Source organism: Haliotis rufescens, unplaced genomic scaffold, assembly GCF_023055435.1.
Source record: "Haliotis rufescens isolate VD_foot unplaced genomic scaffold, xgHalRufe1.0.p SCAF_7, whole genome shotgun sequence".
In the NCBI taxonomy this organism is placed as follows: domain Eukaryota; kingdom Metazoa; phylum Mollusca; class Gastropoda; order Lepetellida; family Haliotidae; genus Haliotis; species Haliotis rufescens.
Window position 1 is genome coordinate 862,824 of NW_025964361.1, and position 25,003 is coordinate 887,826.

The 25,003-nt window shown below is 43.2% G+C and overlaps 1 protein-coding gene across 1 annotated transcript in view; it reads left to right on the forward strand.

Annotated features, from left to right (window-relative positions):
• The window catches only part of LOC124139643 (putative carbonic anhydrase-like protein 1), a 114,945-nt gene that overhangs the window by 50,392 nt on the left and 39,550 nt on the right, over window positions 1-25,003 (forward strand). Inside the window, exon 4 of the mRNA XM_046506901.2 lies at window positions 11,341-11,532. Within this exon, the coding sequence (XP_046362857.1) occupies window positions 11,341-11,532 (192 nt within the window). The remainder of the gene's footprint in view (window positions 1-11,340; window positions 11,533-25,003) is intronic.

The window sequence follows — 25,003 nt, forward strand, 5'->3', positions numbered from 1 at the left end:
CACACTAACTCCTGGGTTAAGTTGAGAAGATTGTCGGTAGAAGATGTATTTTTGTAAAGAGTAACGCGGCGGTTGCGTAGTCTAATGGGTAACGCGTTCGATTGCCAGGCCAAAGTAAGAAAATGGGTAGTATGTACATCCATATTCACTCCCTATCGTATATCACACGTCCCCACGCAAGTAATAACTACGAATTGGAAACACAAAATAAACTCTAATTCAGAATTAAATAGATAAAAAAAACTCCTATAGCATAATATTAACAAGGAAAACGCGGGCAAATGAAACGATTTAGAGCCGTAAGCATTTTGAAAAGAAGGACATTGACAATTTGCTCCATGCCTTTTCTTGTATTTGGAAAAGAAGCCCTTTGATGTTTCGATTGCTGAAGTGAATCACAAATAACTCTTTCTGAAAGCCGCAGACAAATCCAATTTTCCCCCAAAATTTAATCACCTACAAAACAAATAACTCAATCACATGCTGAACCTCCGTATGAATAACATTTTGACGGCTAATACCGTTATTAATCCGGGTTTTTTTATTTCATGTTTTGTATCACCCGTTCTTTGCGCTGAAATACATCAGCGAGATCGCATAGTGCTTCGGAAGCAATTTCCCACAATGATACAAGATTTCTCCCAGGGATTGCCATGGCGTGAAGAAACATTTCACTGACTTTTGTCTGTTTAATTTGTTGGTACGACCCTTGCCCGATACATTGTGGCTGCCTGTTGCCACTGTGTTTCAGGTCCAATCTAAAATGAAATCTGTGTTCTGTCGCAATGAAACGAAGAAAAGAAGATTTGATGGAGCTTATTCGTGTGGGTCTTGTTATTTTTTTCAAAGAAGTGCTGAATTCGTTGTAATGGATATTAAAAGCTGGTGACGATGTCCGAAGAGTTTGTTATTAGCTTTGGAAAACACGCATTTCAATTTTATCAAAGCGAAAACTTTTCATTGTCGCCAATCAGGATTTTAGAATCAACCATGTAGTCCAGTTACAAAAAGATTCTAAAAACCTGCAAGAAATAGTAGAAAGGATTACTTAATACATATTATTTCTGTCATTCAGTGAGTGAGTAGGTTGTTGACTGAGTGATCTGGTTCACATTAAGCTTAGCTCCAAAAAGGATTATCGACATAGGACTTCGATTCGCTTTGAAAGAGTGTCTAGATCTCTAGCTCTTGCAAATGACGTCACTGGAAATATGCATCTGCTCATTCAACAGCAAAGAGGTACCCGGTAGGGGAGATTGTAATACAATGTACAGTTATCTGTCGTCAGCTCGAAATTCCCCCTTGAAGACACGGGTCGGGAATGTTCTTCAGCATCCCATGCTTTTTTCTTTTTTTTATAAACGTTTTTATTGTTCCCAGAGTTGTAGATTAATACAGTATCAGCAGCATCCCATGCTTGTTGTAAGAGGCAACTAACGGGATCGGGTGGTCAGGCTTGCTGATTTGGTTGATGCATGTCATCATATCCCAATTTCGTAGATCGATTCTCATGATATCAATCACTGGATTGTCTGGTCCAGACTCGATTATTCAGAGACCACTGTCATATAGCCGGAGTGTATTGCAGCGTTAAACAATACCAGTTACTATTTTGGGCTTACTTGCCACGAAACGTCTGCAACCGACTATGACCGCGAACGGATGGCGGACATGTTGTGTGATCAAGCGTGCACTTTTGGAGAATCTCATCAAATACAGTGAGTGAGTTGGGTTTTACGCCGCTTTTAACAGTATTCTAGTTAAATCACGGCGTGTCAGCTTAATGTGGGAGGAAAGCCCGAAGTGATGCAGGTCTTAGACATTTACCAGTTCGGTGAAACCCAGGAGCACGGGCATGGTGCTGACAAACCTAGAAACATAATCGGGGCGAACTGGAATTCGAACCCACAATCATAGGTTTCTGGCGTGCCCAAGGGACGCAATTCTGCACAGGGAATCGCGGCGCCTTAGACGACTGGGCCACCCGTGCCCCCTAAAGAAGCCTCTGCTGTGTGTTCCTTTTAGTCTTTGAAATTGATAGAAAAGACTAAAGTGCAAACTTCCCTTATTTCGCTTTCGATGTTTTGGAATCGATATTTGCATTGACCATATTACCATCTATCCAATTCTGCAAAGTTGTACCTGCCCATGAGACTTTAAGACGAATCCGAAAGACTTGAAGTTCCAATTAAGAGGTTAATTAATTCTGTTGCATTCATGTGTAGTTTCAATATACGGAGTCGAACATCGGCATGCCCAGTACGAGCGAACGCACAAACTATTGACCTACCTCATCTCACCCTCACAACAAATCAACTGTTATTAAACATTCCTTATTCCAACTTAGCACCTTCATATTTTTGAGTTAATGTCCCAATTAAGATACACGCGAGAGACCAGCTGCTCTGACCCAACGTTTGACCACAAGCGAGTGAAGTGTAGACGGCAGGAGATTTGTTTCTATTAAGATCGCAGCGATCCCTGACTCTTCCCAAATCGGAATTTCCTGTACGAAAGTGAAAAACAAGTCTATTTGATTGATACGTCCCGTGAGACGTGTCTGTCCATCCCGGAGTCTATATATAAAGATGTCAGCTTACAAACAAACAACGCTGCTTCAGATGTAGACAGTGGAGGCAAGGGAGGCGGGATGGGGATGGTCATCTCCGGGCCCGATCCACAAAGCAAGCTCAGCACAAAAACTGTCGTATCTCTATGCTTCAATATAGGCTTAAAACGAGGTTCAAGTAACGTACCATGCAGTATATAACTATTTTCATTTGGCTCGCGATGATGCAGGTTAATAAAAATGTTCTGGAATAATGTTATTGATTGTCTGTTTGCTTCATGTTCCGATGGCAATAGACACTGGCATTTCAGGGCTACTGGACATATATCACATACCGTGGCGCCTGATGTTGACAGGGGTGCTGGAACAGGGGAGGGGGGTGAGATTGGAAGGATCTGGGGGAGGGGTCGATGAAAGGTTATGAAAAGGAAAGCATTTTTCATATTCTCTTTCTACTTACTTCCCTTCACATTAAAATTTGGTATATGGATTTTACATCATTTCTCATAAGACATGTTATCATGTTTATAACTAATGTAAATAAAATAAGGTTTTTTAGCTTTTTTTGTAATGTCTAAATGGCCATTTTGGTGAAGTGCCAACCGAAGTTTTTGGTAATTCATTTCTATGCAAGGAGTTGTTAGTTGAATAGTACATGTTTTTAAGTAATTAGTTGTAAACAAATTTCTAACGTTCCAGAAGTTGTTACTTCATCATAGAATGAAACTAAGACTGTAGACTAATTATTATATGGACGGTAGAAAGTATGGTTTGTGACGAATATTCGATAGAGTCTCTTCTCAACTTGATTCCATATTTTCCTTCCGACTGATCCGAACGTTGTCATTGCAACAAGTTATGATCGTAGTGTTATATTATGATCGTAATGTTACAGTCGCTCTGTTGTATCGGAAACTAACACTGTCCTTTTTTATATGGCGGTGGGGGTTGGGGTTTTGGGGATCATACCTTATGAATTCATAATTTTGATTTCGCCTATACTTTCCTCTCACTCTTGGGCTATATTTAGTTCACAAGAGTGATTATGTGGCTGGGCAGGGGGAGAAGTGGAAGGGATGCGTGTCAGATCCGAGATATAAGGGGGGGAAAGGGGGTGGGAGATTGGCTATAAGGGTGTGGGAAGAGTAAATTTAATATTTGAGTGGGTTGTGTTCGGTGACATGTGATATATGAGGGGTTGGGTGTGACGAGGTCAGAGATATGGGGGGTTGGGTGTGACGAGGTCAGAGATAAGGGGGGTTGGGTGTGACGAGGTCAGAGATATGGGGGGTTAGGTGTGACGAGGTCAGTGATATGGGGGGTTAGGTGTGACGAGGTCAGAGATATGCGGGGTTGGGTGTGACGAGGTCAGAGATAAGGGGGGTTGGGTGTGACGAGGTCAGAGATATGGGGGGTTGGGTGTGACGAGGTCAGAGATATGGGGGGTTGGGTGTGACGAGGTCAGAGATAAGGGGGTTAGGTGTGACGAGGTCAGAGATATGGGGGGTTGGGTGTGACGAGGTCAGAGATAAGGGGGGTTGGGTGTGACGAGGTCAGAGATAAGGGGGGTTGGGTGTGACGAGGTCAGAGATATGGGGGGTTGGGTGTGACGAGGTCAGAGATATGGGGGGTTGGATGTGACGAGGTCAGAGATAAGGGGGGTTGGGTGTGACGAGGTCAGAGATCTGGGGGGTTGGGTGTGACGAGGTCAGAGATATGGGGGGTTGGATGTGACGAGGTCAGAGATAAGGGGGGTTGGGTGTGACGAGGTCAGAGATAAGGGGGGTTGGGTGTGACGAGGTCAGAGATATGGGGGGTTGGATGTGACGAGGTCAGAGATATGGGGGGTTGGATGTGACGAGGTCAGAGATAAGGGGGTTAGGTTTGACGAGGTCAGAGATATGGGGGGTTGGGTGTGACGAGGTCAGAGATAAGGGGGGTTGGGTGTGACGAGGTCAGAGATCTGGGTGGGGGGGGGGGGGGTGACGAGTTCAGAGATATGTGGGGTTGGGTGGGGTGAGGGACGAGGGACTAGGGATGGAGCAGGGAGGGGTAGGAGACACACAGTTTCGTCTTCCTTGTCCCACATCATGCACCGACAGACGGGAAAACACACCACTACTACCTGACATTCTGGATAAATATCAGAAGATTTGGGAACTGAATATCAAATATACTATTTTAATTATTCTAGTTTCATGCTATTACTCGAGGGAACGCTGCCGCGACGACACACGACTCCACGCTGCGACACAGACATCTCAATATCCTACTAGGCCCGTAGCAGCGTTGCCAGCGAAAACGTCATGAAATAACAGATACCGAAAATATAATAATCTCAAGTGTCGGCTTGTGGGATGAAAAAGTGTTAGACATCATTACATCGTCAGACATATCTTACTAAAAAACAACTCAGTTGTAGTTTAATTTCTGGTGACGTCTGATCATGACGTCAGAAACACCGAAGAGTAGGACAAGAGGAACGTGTATGATAGGGTAACTCGTGCAGTAAGCTTGTGCTGCTAAAGAAATGTTATTACCGTAACAACTAACGGTACTAAAAGAATAAATTTAAAAATTTAAAAACCCAGGGGGCATGTGCATTTCGATTAAAAATCTCAATAATGACTAATTGAATATTCCAGCAATACCACGGCGTGGCACAACAACACTGTTTGTGACACGTTTACCAAGTTTGGGAATCGAACCTGTGTCTTCTGAGAGATGAGCGAACACTTTAATCACTTGGTTACCACACCACCCTTAACTGTGAAGTACCCACAGTAGATGCGTTTTTTATGCTGGAGTTAACGCGACCAATCGTGTCATTCCGGTACAAGCCGTTATGGAAAGGGACAAGTAGTGGCGAATGACTAAGTGCTACAAAGCCTGGAGGTACTAGGGGTTACGGGTGGCCCAGTCGTCTAAGGCGCCGCGATTCGCTGTGCAGAGTTGCGTCCCTTGGACACGCAAGAAACCTGTGATTGTGGGTTCGAATCCCGGTTCCCTCCGATTATGTTTCTAGGTTTGACAGCACCATACCCGTGCTCGTGGGTTTGATCGAAGTGGTAAACGTCTGAGACCTGCATCACTTCGAGCTTTCCTCCCACGTTAAGCTGACACGCCACAACTGGAATACTGTTAAAAGCGGGGTTAAACCCAACTAACTCACTCACTGGAGGTACGATTCCTGGGTTCGATTCCGGATCCAATACTCCACATGTGTTAAACACGTTCATCGTGAAAAATGACATTAAAAGCTGCAGTACATGTGAGAAGTGGAATGACCTCTCGATTTCAACTTCTTCGGTTCTTTCAGTGCGACGTTTCGACGTCATTATTTTCTTTCTAATACCAGTTTCTTTTATTCTTTTATGTGAAGATGAAAATTAAAATCCACTGGGCAATCATGTCCTCAATATTTAAAGTTTAAAGTAACCCCTTTCTTAGTTGTTTTAACGAACGAGATAAGCCATAAAGAGGGTCGTTTCAAAACACTTGTCCGAACGTTTTGGTTCTAAACTGAAGGGGGCGGTCGGGTAGCCTAGTGGTTAAAGCGTTCGCTCGTCACGCCGAAGACCCGGGTTCGATTTCCGACATGGGTACAATGTGTGAAGCCCATTTCTGGTGTCCCCCGCCGTGATATTGCTGGAATATTGCTAAAAGCGGCGTAAAACCTCACTCACTCACTTACTCTAAACTGAAGGCCAAAAGAAACTTAGCATAACTTTAAATCACTCACAGGAACACAACATAGATACATGAATTAAATGAAATTGAAAATCTCAAAATCTCAACGAAATCAGCATCTAAAATGACAGTCATACAGCATCCAATATTGGCAAGAGAGTTCGCCGAATCGAGGTGGTGTAGCGAAAAACAAGCTTTCATCGTAATGGACAAAGGGCACAAACATCTAATATCGCCCGAGGTTCCATGACACGTAACATTAATAGCTTGTATGACCACCCCCTGCTACAAGACATGCAAAAACTCTCCGGGGCACAGAAAAAGTCTGAAGACGTCACGGGGATACGTCGCCATTCTTCTTGGAGGGCCTAGATCAGTTCTTGTCGGTTGGCTAGAGGATGTGGTCGCTGTCGAAGACGACGATCCATGACATCCAAGAGGTTTCTATGGGGGGGGATGTCTGGGGAGCGTGTAGGCCACGGCAATACGTAGATGATGTTGGCTGCAAGGAGTGTGAGGGTCTGATGTGGTCATGCTGATGAAGGACACCACGTGGTAGGACTGGTAATGCATTCCGTTAACGGTAACCACTGGTGTTCTCCCCTGCCCACAAATTCCTTCCCTCACCATAACACCTCCTCCACCATACGGCACGACGCCCTGAACGCAACATGTCGCCGTTCGGCGGTAAACAGCTCTGAACAGACAGAACCAACTTTCATCAGTGAAGACGACCCTCTGCCTGTCACATCGCTCCCAACGACGTACAGCCCGGGCCTCTCAATCTCTGACGACGTTGTTGCGCTGCCAATAACTGTCCTCTGTAAGGGATGTATGCCTTAATTCCTTGAGCCCTAAGTCGCCAGGCCACTGTCTGTCGAGTAACCATATGCCCTAAGGCATTCGTTGCTGATGACGTCACTGTCAGAAATCGATTACGGAAATGCATAGTACGCAAGTACCGGTCTCCATTGGGCGTAGTTACTCTGGATCTGCCTTTTCTTGGCATGTCCGGTGTCTGTCCTGTCTGATGTCTGATGTCTGAAGCAACACGGGAGCAACCAAAAGTTCTAGTAATGTGGGCATGGGTGTCTCCCATCTCTATCATACCCAGGTCCCGCTCGCGTTCTACCGGTGTCAATCGTGGCATTTCTGTGGTGGCTTTTTGTATCAGAATGGGTGTCTGACATGCTGTCGGTATCATTTATATACCCTTATTGTACGTGCATAGAGCATTGTTGCGTTTGGACGATATGTTTTGCATTGATTCAATTTGAACCTGTGGATTTTTTTGTAAAGTGGAAAGGTTTCTTTTGGCCGTAAGTATATGTATCGTACTGCGAACGTCTTACTATGAAATACGTATCGCATTGCGACCTTACTATCAAATATATATCGCTTCGCGAACTTACTATCAAATGTATATCGTATGCAACCAGGGTTTGATGTGCATTCGTTCGAATCCCGTTCTAGCATTGATTCTGATTCTTGGTTTCTCAGAACCATGCCCAAACCTGATTCGTCAACATCTACGCCTGCGTCACAATGGACATTCCTCCAATATGAAGCTAACCTACAGTGAACCTATAGTTAACCTATAGTTCACCTATAGTTAACCTATACTCTCCGACCCGTGAAGATTCGGATTAGGATAGGTCTTCAGTAACCCATGCTTGCCGTAAAAGGCGACTATGCTTGTAGTAAGAAGCGACTAAAGGGATCGGGTGGTCAGGCTCGCTGACTTGGTTGATGCATGTCATCGTATCCCAATTGCGTAGAAAGATGCTCATGATGTCAATCACTGGATTGTCTGGTCTTGACGCGATTTTTTACAAACATTTCCATGTGTTTAGTTCACTTTTGGTACTTACTACTTGATTGATAAAGTGGGACTGTGTTTCGTGAACTGCTGCCAATATTTTTTTCCCAGTCCCTGACATTGTTCGTTTAACACCGCCTCCGTGGTCTAGTGGTAGAGCGTCCGCCCGGAGAGCGGAAGGTCCGGGGTTCGATCCCCGGCCGCGTCATACCAAAAGACGTTAACAGATGGTACTTGTTGTTACCCTGTCAGGCGCTCAGCATTAAGGGGCTAAAACAAGGACTGGTCGGCTCGGAGTCAGTATACTGTGTCTGAGGGGGTATTCATGTTAAATTGCGGCATGGTATCTCTGTGAGCTAGCTCTATAAATTGGCATCATTCCGGACTAGTACAAGCAGCCACACACACACACACACACACACACACACACACACACACACGTCGCTATATAAATGCAATAATCTTGGACGCGACGTTAAAGCCCATTTCACCTCACCTCACCTCTAGCTATATGACAGCTATATGACGGCAAATAATCGAATCTGGACCAGACAGTCCAGTGATTAACATCAATAGGATCGATCTAAGCAATTAGGATACGACGACGTGCATCAACCAGCGAGCGTAGTTGCCTCTTACGACAAGCATGTGTTGCTGATGACCAATTCTAACCCGGATCTTCACGGGTCGCGTTGTTTACATTGGTAGTGCGGCTAGACGGGATGTCGTCAAACCCAATGGAGTTCTCCTCATTTTGTAGTTGGCGCATATATATTTATATATACTTATGCAAAACAATATACATAGCGCCGACAAGCTTCCATTAGGGCAGTCTACTCAGATTTCAGAAGAAGCGCGCTTGTTTACAAACAAGAGAAACGTCGGATCAAGTGTTATGCAAATTAGCTTGTGGAAGTGGTGTTCTCCAAAGACATCACTGTGCCGGAGTGTGCATCGTCGACTGAAGACGGGCGAGTCGTCTGCTGCACAAAGCAGCTGTGTTAAACGGAAGTTGGTAGACAGAACTCGGATACAGGGCCATGGCGCTGTCTGGAGCTGACCCAGCGTGTCCCTGATGGAAAGCCTCGTTCAGACAGACATGTCTCCGTGGGTTAGCTTTCGTCACCGGAACAACGCGCATCAGTGTCCCATATTGTTCTGCCTCTCAGTTTCAATTCAAACAGTGCCAAAAACGATGGATGCTTTGCATCACTGTATCCTTAAGAGGTTCTATTTTTAACCCATACCTGTGCTGGTAATGATATTTTGCTTAATGAAATTCTTTGCAATTTATTTACATGACAGAAATAATACTAAATGATTTTTTTAATACAGGTTAAGAATTATAGATAGGGGAAACGGGTGGCCCCGCCGTCTAAGGCGCCGCAGTTAGATGTGAAGAGTTCCGTACCTTAGGCGCGCCAGCATCCTACACTCGTGGGTTCGAATCCAAGATTTGTATTGATTATGTTTCTAGGTTTGTCAGCACCATGTGTATCGGGGCGGTCGGGTAGCCTAGTGGTTAAAACGTTAGCTCGTCACGCCGAAGACCCGGGTTCGATTCCCGACATGGGTACAATGTGTGAAGCCCATTTCTGGTGTCCCCCGCCGTGATATTGCTGGAATATTGCTAAAAGCGGCGTAAAACCATACTCACTCACTCACTCACCCACTCACCATGTGTAACAGTAGCGCTACGGGCTTTCCTATCACATCCCGCTGTCATTTCGTGATATAACTGAAATAATATTCAAACTGGCGTTAAACCCAACTAACTCAGTTTCATTTTCTTCTGATTTGTCCAGTTTATGAAAGTATCAGAGAACAGAATCCCCCTTTTAGACCCGATCACCCATTACCCTAAATTTCTTTAGGTTTCCTGACAACCTCGTCTTAACCTAGACGGAAAGTAAATCAGTAACCATCTCATCTTCCAAACCCGGCTTTGTTTAGGGTTACTTCTTAACCTAGGTTTTGAACTGGGTCAGTTCTGAACCTGCTTTTAGGTTTCATTTTTCAATTGTAAGACCTTGGTTTTACAATTGACGTTTTGTAAACTGGCTTTTATATATTAAAATAATGTTGATTTTTTATTGGTTAAAAGTCACAATTGTTTTCACATGAAAATTTTGTAACCAAATGTTTTCCAACTCAGCCACCGGGGTAGGTGACCAAATGTTGTTCAACTTTACATGTAATGACTCCAGTTGGTCCATGCTGCATGTGATATTTCACGCTTAGGTCGAATTCCTTTTATACCGCGACACACTGTATTGTTTCACTATGAGGTATGTCGATGTTTTCTTATTTATTCGGGTTTGTCTTGCATTTAGACGGTTCACACGTAGAACAAAACCCTCCTCCTCGGTTTTGGTGAAGTCGCGTTTTATCCTTAACGTAAAGTATATCGCACAATGTTCTTTACATACCTTTGTAGATCGTATGTCTCCACAAAAGTCTATTTGTAAAATTTACATTTTACATTTTTTATCCATAACAACACCATTTCATAATGTACAACGTGCTTTTCTCGGTGAAAGCATTCGGTGTATAAGGATTATTATCCTGTACATGAACCTACCTGATCTATCATTGCTGTCGGACTAATTATTCTTGTATATGAACCACTGTTCTCAAGTAACATAGGGGGCACGGGTGGCCCAGTCGTCTAAGGCGCTGCGATTCGCTGGGCGGAGTTGCCTCCCTTTGGCACGCCAGAAACCTGTGATTGTTGGTTCGAATCCCGGTTCGCCCCTATTATGTTTTCTAGATTTGTCAGCACCATACCCGTGTTCGTGGGTTTCACCGAAGTGGTAAACGTCTTAGACCTGCATCACTTTGGGCTTTCCTCCCACATTAAGCTGACACACCTTGATATAACTGGAATACTATTAAAAGCGGCGTTAAACACAATTTACTCACTCAAGTAACAGAAAAATAGAATTGCACTGTGATGGCGCTTAGAAACCTGTTGTAATTCGGGGTCTGGGGATACATGCGATGAAATCAAGCAAATGTCTATATTAATTTACAGATAACTTTATATTTATAATAAGCTTCTCGGTACAGAGAAACAAAATCTATTTTAAAAATCCTGAAACAACGCCTCAGTCAGCAATATTGCCGCTATACGACGGATTCCCCCGGGGTCAGGGACATACCGTTACAATGTATATGGATGCCAGTGTGTTCTTGCACCGAAGTACAAAAAATATCATATTCGGAGGAATTGGAGTAAATGTTTTTACATGACGTATTCCAGGTGAAGGGGCTGCTAGTCAACACCGGTCACGACATCTCCCTCCACATCACGTCCGAGGGTTACAACAGTATCAACATGAGCGTCGGACCACTTTCCTACAATTACACAGTTTCGGAAATCAAGTTTCATTTTGGAACTTCAGATAACACCGGATCGGAACACAGGATAGCCAGCATATCGTTTCCTGTCGAGGTAAGAGTCATATTTTGCATCAACCCGGGTAAACATTCTCCTGCTTCTAAAAGGGTAGGCATGAAAAGTCGGATTGGGATTTTAATTATTAGTTTAAAAAATAAAATAGGACCACGTCGATTATTTCAAGGTTTTGGTGATGAGAGGCATTTTTTCATAACGTGGCCTTTGTGTTATATCAAAGTTCTATTGAAATTTGATTCAAAGAACTGTCTCTGAGTTGTATTTTTCACTTATCAAATAACACATGCTTGCCGTAAAAGGAGACTATTCTTGTAAGAGGCGACTAATGGGATCCGGTGGTCAGGCTCGCTGACTTGGTGGATGCATGTCATCGTATCCCAATTGCGTGGATCGATGCTCATGATGTCAATCAATGTATTTTCTGGTCCACACTCGATTATTTACAAACTGCCGTTATAAACCTGGAATATTGCTGAGTGTAGCGTTAAAAACAAACAAATAACACATATCCAATATTCAATTTTTCTTTTACTCCATTTGTTTAAAAGCCATAACCTTGCTGTGTGGTGATTTATGATTGTTTCTGTTGATTGCGTACAACTGTATTGATCGGCTTTTGCAAGAACCACCTTTAATGTCTCAACGTTCACAAGATCAGCAAAATTACCCCGTCGAAGCCTCTGTAGGTAATCAATAAACGACCCTTTAACGTTAAATTGTTCATATTGGGAGATTCTAAAATTAACATAAAGCAACAAAGGTTGGGTCGTTTAGCTTGAGACAATGCATCGGCATTGGAAAGACAACATTTGGACCCCATTTCTATCTGAAGTGCAGGGATCTGTTCTACGCAATCACTTCATTATCACTCCCCGAGGACAGTGTATCACTCCGCAATGACGCGTGCAATCACGTCCACTGTATCATAAATCACTCCGCGATGTACACTAGAGCTCGGGCGTAAAGTAATCACGGTGCTATTTGATTTTTTTTTCACATTCTAATTTTCAGGTCGAAACCGTACCCATAGTTCTTTAATAGAAAAGAAGCCATATGTGTCCAGTTCCGTTTTATGTACAAAGTGCGCGCGGGATCCTGTTTAAAAAGGTCGTTACGCCTATAAATCTACAGATCGAACTAATACCATAAAAACATAAAAGTATTAATACTACTTGTAATAATAAATAATGATACGATTTTTTCTGTGAGTACGGTAACTGAATATCTTATCTTCAATAACTATTTCATTTAGTTCGGCAAGTTAGTTTTATCGGTATTTCACTGAGAACATTTACGTGGATGATTGAGTAGCGGCCTTTTGAAGGACATACATTCTCCTCATAAAACAAAACAAGGCTTAAGTAATACAAGACCATTGTCTCCACTTGAGTGAACACCAAAGATTTATATTGCTATGACTCGTATTTCTTCTAATAATAACACAGCACTAGAAAATGTCATTTTGTTAAAAAGAATCCCCAGTCGCTTAAGAAAAAAGTCGAGTAGAGACTGTAAAGTTTAATTTCATTAAATTGTAATTTGTATAGCGTTCCTAGATTCCCAGTCCAACCTCGATCCTCGGTTTGGGGATTCGAAAAGAAACTTCATGAGAACTGGAAGGTTCCTGGAACAAAATAATTGAACTCTGTGTGCATAGATGCCGTACGAACGCGTGTGAAACGATATTATTGTTTACTTTTATTTAGATTGGAAAATCTTGTTCGTGAAAACCAATGGTTGAATTCGTACTGTGTAACTATGACGAAGATTGATCAATGTATCACGTGAAATGCTGAAGATTCTCGGTCGTTGTCAAGGAGTTCGGGTTGAAATTTAATTTGAAGGTTATGTTTTTTGTTCAGAAAAAGTCTCAATACGAATTTGTTTTCAGGTGTAAGAATTGAGTGAGTGTGGTTTTACGCCGCTTTTAGCAATATTCCAGCAATATCACGGCGAGTGACACAAGAAATGGGCTTCACACATTGTACCCATGTCGGCAATCGTTCTTCGGCGTGCGTGACGAGCGAACGCTTTAACCACTAGCCTACACCGCCACACTAGCATTCTAAGAAGTTGTTGTTTGACAACGCACGATTGACATGTGACGAACATTATCATTCACGACTTCTGTCGCTGTGTCGAATGAGAGATCGTTCATTGTGCACACGAAGCATAGTTGTGTCTTGTACAGCTCGTGGGATTGTGTGCTGCACGTGCGGTTGAGTCAAATGTGACATTAAGCCGAAAAGTACCACACGAAAATATATCGTGATTCTAAACGAAATATCGCGACGCCCATTTATTTCATTTTTAACCATATGATTAAACGGTATATCGTCACAAAAGACGTTTTATTTCTGCTGGTCGCAATGTCTGTCTCGTCTGATATAGTCATATTCTCAAAGAGAAAAAGAGAATTCTTAGCTGTAAATTGATGAAGCGAGTGAGTGAATGTTATTTTACGCCCCAGCCAGTGATATATATTACGGCGGACTGTCAGTAATCGGTCAAACTTGTGGTTGAAGGTATGAGTGTATTACGATGACACACTCTACCAGATCTCACACTGTGACTGGGGGCACGGGTGGCCCAGTCGTCTAAGGCGCCGCGATTCGCTGTGCAGAGTTGCGTCCCTTGGGCACGCCAGAAACCTATGATTATGGGTTCGAATCCCGGTTCGCCCCGATTATGTTTCTAGGTTTGTCAGCACCATACCCGTGCTCGTGGGTTTCACCGAAGTGGTAAACGTCTAAGACCTGCATCACTTCGGGCTTTCCTCCCACATTAAGCTGGCACGCCGTGCTATAACTGGAATACTGTTAAAAGCGGCGTTAAACCCAACTCACTCACTCACTCACTCACTCACACTGTGACTACCCGCTCCTCATTCAAATAGACAACTGCGTCATGAGGTGTTGAGGACTTCTTACATGGGATAGCCAGGATATGCCATATCATATAATGTTTCTTTTTGCATTTAGGTCTCCATTTACTTGGTTAAAGCAGTGTTTAAAATACCCACCTTCCCAACAGTCCGGGACGGTCTATTTTACGGACGATCAGTTGTGAAAATCGCACGCCCGATAGTCGGGCTATTATTGTATCCCCTAAATTAACATTCTAGTTTTAATTCAATGTGCAAGGTAAATTAACTGTAAACGTTAAACACATTATTGATAAATAAAATTTCAATGAGTTAAAGTTACAAAGTCGACAATCCACCAGTTTTTTGTTATTTTCTGAGAACTTAAATTAACAAAATCATTACTATTCTTATGTTTACCCTTTGGATACTGTTGTTCGTTTGTCTAGAAAACTCTGAACTGTTTATCCGGTCTCGTAACTTTCCAATTTGGGGGAATTTTATACCCTGGTTTAAGGATTTTGTTTCCAAAACCTTATGGTCTGTGGTGTCAATAAAATATATTTTCAAAAAATACTTCCTATTTGATAACCGGAAAGAACTATCAGTCGAGTGAAATATTTTGAAGTTGTTATTTGTTTACTTACTGAAAATTATCAACAGACTGAAAGGGTGGAAAACGCTGTGAAAATTTTGATTGGCGCTCCGTTTTCCAATATTTGTTTAAAAAACGACACACTATAAACAACGCATTACGACAAGGGTTGACTTTATGTAAGTATATACCTTGGTGGTGGGGGGTAGAGGGAAGCTATATTCCAGCTATATGACGGCGGTGTGTAAATAATCGAGTTTAGACCAGACCTTCCAGTGATTGAAATCATGAGAATCGATCTACGCAATTGGGATACGATGACATGCATCAACCAAGTCAGCGAGCCTGACCACCCGATCCCGTTAGTCGCCTCTTACAAGCATGGGTGACTGATGACGTATTCTAACCCGGATCTTAACGGGACTTTTCATGCATGAGTGAGTGAGTGAGTTGGGTTTAACGCCGCTTTTAACAGTATTCCAGTCATATCACGGCGTGTCAGCTTAATGTGGGAGGAAAGCCCGAAGTGATGCAGGTCTTAGACGTTTACCACTTCGGTGAAACCCACGAGCACGGGTATGGTGCTGACAAACCTAGAAACATAATCGGGGCGAACCGGGATTCGAACCCACAATCATAGGTTTCTGGCGTGCCCAAGGGACGCAACTCTGCAAAGCGAATCGCGGCGCCTTAGACGACTGGGCCACCCGTACCCCCTTTTCATGCATGAGAAAATACTGATTACTGCTGAAAGGTTGCACGCTCACCACATGTGTTTCCGGCAAGCGAAAGGGGAGCCAAATAACGATAGAAGTACATACAACATGGCCATCGAATTCGGTTTCTTTGAGTTGATATACGAATATCACTTTGTAAACAAAAACATGTGTTTCGTCAGAAACTTGACACCTAATACAATTTCAAAAACTAAAAGTATTTTTACAGGTATATATTTACTTATGATTCGTAGTTATACCGATTGAAAATAATACATGGAAAGTATTTTTCAATGTCCATACAAAACTTAGATACATAATCGGGGCGAGTCTTGGATTCGAACCGACGATCATAGGTTTCTGGGAACAGAACTTTGCGCTCTTCGACGAGTTGGTCACTCGTGCATCCCTCCTTTGAAGTGTTTTTTATCACAGCGTGTAAACATTAAATTCTGTTCTTTAAAATACAATTTTATTTCCGTAAACCAAGTAATTAAATAAAAGCCACAAAACCCTTTCCAAGTTAACAAGAACTCTCTGCCAAGAGCTGAGACGAATTGTAAGATTCCCACTATATCATGAGCATGTATTTACGAATCACTATCAAATATTGACGATACCAGGTGTTCTCGAAAAGGTGAGCGTATCCTGTCCAACAGGTGACAACCGTCACAAACACATGCAAAGGCAAGTCAGTGTTTCACCTGAAAAAACACGGGAACATATGGTTCAAGTCAAAACTGAGAATAGCATCTGACATAATATTTGTCACTGATGCGTCAGAGGGTGTTCACACCTAATGATCATATTTAAGTAATAATGGGATAGTTATGCCTATTTAACACACGTTCTATGATCCTAAGTTATATGGGCCTAGTTATTCAAATTTAACACACACACACACGATGACTATTACGTAAACCCTACAGATTCTATCAGTAGGGACATAAGTCCATCAAGGTGTTGTGTGTTTGTTGGTTTGTTGTTTAACGCCGCACCCAGCAATATTCCAGCTACATTGCATATGACGGTGGTCTGTAAATAATCGAGTCTGGACCAGACAATCCAGTGATTTACATCATAAGCATGGATCCACGCAATTGGGATACGATTACATGCATCAACCAAGTCGGTGAGCCTGTCCACCCGAACCCGTTAGTCGCCTCTTACAACAAGCATAGTCGCCTTTTACGGCAAGCATGGGTTCCTGAAGACCTATTCTACCCCGGATCTTCAAGTATCCCATCAAGATGTAGTCCCACTTCCATCACACGTCACAAGCAATCCGTTTTGGTTGCAATGCGTGCAACTTAAAGATATCAGTTTTGGTCCTAATCTTATATCAAAGCAAGTTGGTCCTTTTTTGTGAAACACTTGATTACTTCATTTCCTAGCAAATCACGAAACCGTCATTTAACAGACGTGCTTCATTATGAATGTTTTTGTAAGTCTCACAAACACATAAAACACACTGTCATTAAACACCGCGTACACGTTCTTCCGTAATGATCCTTCAGTTTAATCAGGAAAGTGGTCGTGTTTGCGAACATCCGGACTGAAAGCGACAAATGCAGTTGATTTGCTTGAAAATTGATCGACACATCCGAACAATGGAGTCGTTTATAACATGATCGAGGATCAACGCTGGCATATAAAGATTTCCGCTTAATCGAAGTGGAGTTGTGTTTGTGCGTCCACTTTCTTTTATGCAGTTCATATTTGATAACGCCGGGAACTGTGTTAAGTAAATTAGCCCCCCTTGGCCCCACTCCCCGTTTGACCCTTCCATTAGCATCCGCAACAGTTCCAGCACGAGCGACAATGGGAAATAGCCCTGATTGACATGTGACAGTACGCCGGGGAGTGATTGGCGTTCGATCTATCGATTTGATTACGTATTGACACTCAAGTAGCGCACCAAAAACGATGTACAAACAATAGCAATTGTATGACCCTTTCGCCGTCGGATGGATGGGTAATGATTGTTGAGTTGCTGTGTGGTTTAACCCTTATTCACAAAGGATGCCATTGATTGTATGGTTGTTGAATGGGTTCGATGACACATCAGACAATATTTCCAGACCAGAGGATGTTTCAGGGTGGCATCACCTGATTCGTAATGAAGTCTACCCCTATATTGACGTTCCCGTGATATTGCTGGAATGTCGATGAATGCGGCGTAAAACAACAGCCAGCCCCCCGTGACAGTTCCCCAGTCCCCCGCGAGCGCACGTCGCAGGAGCGACGAGATGTGAAATGGGGTTAATGTTGCGTTCAAGATTATTGCACTCATGTACCCATCTGTGTGGCTGCTTGTACGAATTCGGACTTATGCCGCGTTTATAATGCTCGCCCACTGAAATACCAAACCAGTTTTACCTGGATACTCCACTTAGACATATTCTGATTCCGAGTCGACCATTCCTTGTTTTATTCCCTTAGTGCCCAACGACAGGCAGGGTAACAACAAGTACCATCTTATAACGTCTTTTGGTATGACGTGACCGGGGGTACGAACCAAAGACTTTCAACTCTCAACACTAGTTTCACACTCTAGACCAAGGAGGCTGTCAGGGCTGATGAGGATAGGATGTAAACTCGCATGATGTCATGGTGTCGACACTGTTTGGATCGCTGCCCATGTTGTCAGCGTCTGGTCTGCTTGGCCCAGACTCACTTATTTACAGGCAACTGGGACAAAACGATGATTACTGCAACTTAAACAACACTCACTCACTCACTCGCTTACCATTTAGTGTATATATAAAAAAATAATTAAATAAATTCAACACAAACACCATCCTCGTACATCAAGGGTATTATAGCTCCATTTCTATAATGATATGGTGCCCAACATGTGTGAAGCCCCTTTTCCGGTGTCCCCGACGTGATTTTGCAAGAATATTGCTAAAAGAGGCGTAAAACCATACTCACTCACTATTATCATAAATACCCTCGATCCTTTCGTTTCCATTGGAAATTACGTGACCATCTATATTTCTTTCATCAGTAACCTCGCACAGAACTTCTCTCTTGAAATGGAACATATTTAACAGAAAAAATCAGTTGTCAAATTATCTGAATAAAATATAACAAAAAAGAGCCCAGAGGATATTCGTTTTCGGATGTAATTTGACTGGGTTGCAATTTTAAGCGTCGCGCATTTTGAATTGGACTCAAAACAGTATGGTGACGAATTAGTCCAGGAATTAATCATTAGAGAATGAGGGGGGGGGGGGGTTATAATGGACAAGCGAGGAGGCACATACACGCGCTACTGTGATGATGCACCGAAATCCCATAGGGTAAAGATAGTAGTCCATTGAGGGGGGATACATAGAGCGCGATCAAGTTTATCATTCAGGCTGTGATAACGATGGTCCCTGGACCACTACATCAACATAAACGTCCCCCGTGTTGTATTCGTATATCACTCCTCCTCTACCCACAACCGGAAGGATCGAGCGAGTAAGGGGCCCTCCACCACCATGGGTGGGTGTGGGTTGGTTGATTTTTGTTTGAGCCAGTATATGTAGTTTTCAGTCACAGCTTCAAAACAAGCAAGCAAAAGAAAAAATCTTGCAGCTTATCCTTCAAACAATAATTAATTTCATTTGCTAAACCCTGAGTACAAAATTATCTTTTCAACATTTCTTCTGCAACAAATGATCACCCATGGAAAAGTAAACAGTCAGGATTTGTGCAAAGAGTGTATAGCCAACGTACCATATTTCTTTGATTAAACGCCTGGCCTCGAATAAACGCCGGTGTCTTGAATAACGCCCGTCCGCTATTAAACGTCCAATGACAGATCGCGCGTTTAATCGCGGAAATACGGTAAAGGCAATTAAAGGGACACGAGGCACTGGCTATTTGGCAGTCCCAGCAAATTATATTCAAATCCGTAATACACTACTTTCTTTGACTGCAAGTTGTCATTTTATTAATATTTATATAAATTTAGAAGTTAATGATTGCCATAATCAGACAAAAACGATGTCTCAGTTACATACATGGTGTGAGTGAGTGAGTGAGTGAGTTTATGAAGGAGCGATTTTAACAGTATTCCAGTTAACGTGGGAGGAAAGCTACATGTCTGGGTACCCGTGAAGATCCGGGGTAGAAAAGGTCTTGAACAAACCATGCTTGCCGTAAAAAGCGACTGACGGGATCAGGTGATCAGGCTCGCTGACTTGGTTCATGCATGTCATTGTATCCCAATTGCGTGGATCGATGCTCATGATATCAATCAATTGATTGTCTGGTCCAGAGTCGATTATTTACAGACCGCCGTCATATAGCTGGAATATTGCGGAGTGCTTCGCTAATCAACAACAAAAACAATGTCAGGGACTAGGGACACATTGGCACCAGTCCGCAAGCACAGTCCCACTTTATCAGTCAAGTTGTAAGTACAAAAAGTAAACTAAACAAATAGTAAAAATCATATGTCTAGAATCTCGCCACGGGTACACGAATCAGTGTTGTGACCCTTACCTTCCCCGCGCTGAGTCAGATGGTTAGAGGGTTAGAGATGGAGGCGGTAAGTGCGAGGGACTTCGATCTATCGTCTGATTGCCATGATCTTTACCCTGTTGTAAGATTCTTTACCCTGTTGTAAGATTCTCTATGTCTGGTTTCGGATTAGACACTTCCAGACACTAGCACCGACAGCAGTTTCAATTTTCCTTTTTCCATCCGCCTTCTTTGAAATCTCCTCATCCACCGCTCAAGCTAGACAGGCGGTGCAAACAAACACTCATATTCTCATTGTGGGGGAGGGGGTGGGGGTGGAGTGGGGGTGTGCGGTCGTGTGTGTGTTGGCGTGGAGGGGGTGTAGGTCGCCTGCCATTTGAAGTCAAACTACTGACACCAAATTATATGATTTCGTTTTGTTCATCTGTCAAATATGCGCGGTGTGATGAAAGGTCTTCCGACCATAGATTTGGAAACGGTCATTTTACTGGGCAAACAGTTTGTTCACACGTTTGAGTAATCGATGAAAAGCTTGCAAACACGTTCTAACGAATACCCATGGACGGTCACAATCCCATAGCTAAAGGCTTTTACTTGTGGTGGTCAAAACCGCCATTCCCTGACAAAGACAATGGCAGCCTGCCACTGAGCGACACCAAACGGCCATTTGATTACCCAAGGGGAGATAAATGCTGACAGCGAAACCTCAGAGGCTTGAGCATTGCCGTAAGCGAAATACACACTGGCAGTCTACAAAGTAAAGCTCTTATTTTACTGGTAGTAAAGCTCTTACGTTTCTGGAGAAGGGACACAAATGGGTCCCACTTAATCATAGGCTCGTGTAATTACACACACTGGGTTTACTTTGGTCGGAGATCGATCGCTCTCTGCCCCTTACGAGTCCCACATTAGGAGAATTTGTTCATAGGACTATTACATTTAAAGTAGCAGTTCAATTAGAGACAGGATGGATCGCGGCATCGTCTGTGAATGCGGGGGTTACCGTTAAGGGTAATGTGCTCATCAAAATTCTTCAAATCAGATTACACACGAATCATTTGGAACTTAAATTTACCATTATGATTTGGTTTATTTAGAGTAGTGTTGGTAGTAATATTCTTTTAATACCCCTATTCATACAAAACGCGGGGAAGTTCCGTTCACGAATCAATTCCAAAACAGTCGCTGAAACTAAAAGCACTCCTTCACAAGTTCCGAAACTGACATTTAGGTCATTTGGTAGGAACGCTGACTTTGAAACCCCACCCCACATGGTTTTGGTCGTTGAAGACAGAATCAATAGACGTCTGGAATCTAAACAAAGCTAAAAGTTAATGGACTTTGCGAATAAAATATCTATGTTAGCTTCTCTGATATCACTGGAGCATAGTATGCGGCCGTCTTCCTTCCACGCCTGGGCGCGCCCGTGCCATTCCTCTGTGGTCAAATCTTGGAGGACGTGCAAGAAAAGATCGATAGTTGTGCTGTAATTCCTGACTGTAGACATGCAACTGACAATTTTCTTCCAAAGATGGCAGTTTTCTCTGGTACGTCTTCTACCTCACCGATAATTCTGTCTGCTGGTCCCGATGGCGTGACCTTCACAGTCGTTTGCACGAGCCATCAGCTGTTTGGGGTGAAGACCAATAAGACTTTACTTATATAGATTAGGCACTTACTTATCTACTGACAAACAAATGTTCCACACTCCTAGAGCTTCGGTCCTGCCCCCGGAATCGCATGTTAAATGTGGCGTCGCTTATGAAAATAGGCTTTGCTTGAAATTTGCCTATGTCAATCCAGCACAAAATGGGTACCCGGTAGGTTGAAACGCTAATGTGAATGTAAACCAGTTAGTTTGGCTTGAGTACTCCCTGGGAAGTATGAATGGAGTTGGAACGCACACTCGTTGGTCGGGTAATAATCCGCTTTCAGGATACACCCCCTGCTATAGGGAGGGGGACTTCCCACTTAGTGTAATAAACACCACCCATCGTTGAACTCCTGTTATGACCACATCCCATTGTGGAATAATGTCATACAGTCAAACCCCGTTAATCCGGACAGAACTGCTTCCTGTTATATTGTCCGAATCAACAGCATTCTGGATAAACGACTAATCTGTATATGGTTTAGTCACTTTCATCATATAAAGACACACCCAACAGGATCCATTCGGAGCGCGAGGATTCGGAACAACGGGATCCGGACGAAGGAGCCTTTCTGTGTACCTACATCCCGTTGTGGAAATCATTTTACCTCCATTCCATTGTGGAAGCGTGTATTAACTACTCCCATGTGGAAATCAGTTTATAGGTGAGGTGAGGTGAAATTGGGTTTAACGTCGCGTCCAAGATTATTGCACTTATATAGCGCCGTGCATGCACGTGTATGTGTGTGTGAGGCTGCTTGTACTAGTCCGGACTGATGCCGATTTATAGCATGTACCATGCGGCAGTTTAACATGGATACCGCACTCAGACACAGTATACTGACTCCGAGCCGACCAGTCCTTGTTTTAGCCCTTTAATGCCGAGCGCGCGACAGGGTAACAACAAGTACCATATTTTAACGTCTTTTGGTATGACGCGGCCGGGGATCGAACCCCGGACCTTCCGCTCTCCGGGCGGACGCTCTACCACTAGACCACGGAGGCGGTCTGAAATCAGTTTATAAGTACATCTCATTGTTGAAACAGTTTTACCGAAATTACCTAACGAAAGCCAAATCCCTTCTACTGATTTACCCACCTGAACCAAAAATAAAGAAGAATAGCGAGACCGCCTCATCTGTTTCTTACATGTATTTAGATCTGTGCATTAAGATCCAGAGTGCCAAAACACTCTCCACAAGACTGTATGACAAGAGGAATGACTTCAACTTTCCAATTGTCAAGTTTCCCTCTGTGTCGTGCGGTGTTCCGGCAACACCAGCCCATGGTGTCTGCGTTTTACAACGTTTGAGGTACAATCTAGCATACTCTTTCTGCCGAATCTTTTGGGAGCGTCATGCGACTCTTGCGCGGAGGTTGTTCGATCAGGGTTACAACATTCAAGGCCTCAGTAGAGCTTTCAAAAGGTTTTATGGAATACATGTGGTGGACATTTCCAAATTTGACGCATCAGTGACCAAAATTATGTCCCATTTTGACTTGTACCATATGTACCCGTGTCTTTTTAGGTAAACAATTGACTTGCCTTTGCATGTGTTTGTGACGGGTGCCACCAGTTGGGCAGGATGCGCTCACCATTTCGCGAACACATGGTATCATCATTATTTGATTCATAAACACATGCTCGTGATATAGTCGGAATCGTACAATCGACTTAGAGATTGGCAGAGATTTCTGATGAATGTGGAAAGGGTTTTTTTCGCTTGTGTTGCTATGACAACACTATACATGTAATACCCACATTCCGTTGTGAAAATCATGTTTGAATCTACCCTTTTCCGGTTGAAAATAATTGTTACAAATCACATCTTATTAGGGAAACAATGAAAAATTTGTCATCCTTGGTGAAATATTGTCATACCTATAACCTCCTGTATGCCTACAAACCTACAAATCCATCGAACCAATCTATGATACTTCTTATCTCATCCTGATATAACCTGCCGGGCAAAAAAGTATACACTTAAAAATTAGATTTGGCCAAATATTCACAAACGTTATGGGGGCACGGGTGGCCCAGTCGTCTAAGGCGCCGCGATTTCCTGTGCAGAGTTGCGTCCCTTGGGCACGTCAGAAACCTATGATTGTGGGTTCGAATCCCGGTTCGCCCCAATTATGTGTCTAGGTTTGTCAGCACCATACCCGTGCTCGTGGGTTTCACCGAAGTGGTAAACGTCTTAGACCTGCATCACTTCGGGCTTTCCTCCCACATAAAGTTGACACGCCGTGATATAACTGGAATAATGTTAAAAGCGGCGTTAAACCCAACTCACTCACTCACTCACAAATGTTATAAAAACATTACCAGGCCGAAACACTGCAAAAATTAGCTACAAAACACAACGATGATATGGGGATGAATTACATCACTATCGAATAACTATTTCTTGTTTGTTTCATTGATTACCAGCACAAACATGGCTGTTATACTGAATAAGCATCTGTAGACGATGTATTAACGTTCGGTGCACGCCAGCCGAGGTGGACTCTCAGTCATAAGGGGCATGGGGACAAAATTAAAGTGTCTCACTGTCCAATTTACCCTAAGCCATAAAAGCGGCCAGACAGTCTAGGTGAACGTGCGTATAGGGATGACGGCGAACGCTGTTCTTCTCGAACGCTGTTCTTCTGAAACGCTGTCACAATGCGGGCGGCGTGAATGTGTGTCATAGTCGTGAATCAGAAGCACCGAGTAACTCATACATTCATGGTGCAGGATCCGATTGAATTTCTATGGCGTATAAGTCTGTAGAGGAATCGTCCATTTGGAAGTGTATTACTTTAGTTCGTTTGTCCCCGCGCAGGCTAAATAGATACGCTCATTCATTTAGCCATCGACCGTGACGTCAATGTTATATGATTTTGCCCTAAGCTTTGCTCAACGATATTTCATTTCAGTCTAAATGTGGGCCATGCATTGCAGTGAAATACATTAAGTATCGACTTGTTCGTGTCTGTATGTACGTTGCGTAACCTTTGTTATTTGTAGAGACGGATTCATGGATGACATATTATTCGACGAGAGACCTTGTCTTTATGTTTGTAGCCCGATATCAGTACACAGCATATTGTCATACGTACAAGGGGGCGGTCGGGTAGCCTAGTGGTTAAATGTTGGCTCGTCACGCCGATGACCCAGGTTCGATTCCCGACATGGGTACAATATGTGAAGCCCATTTCGGGTG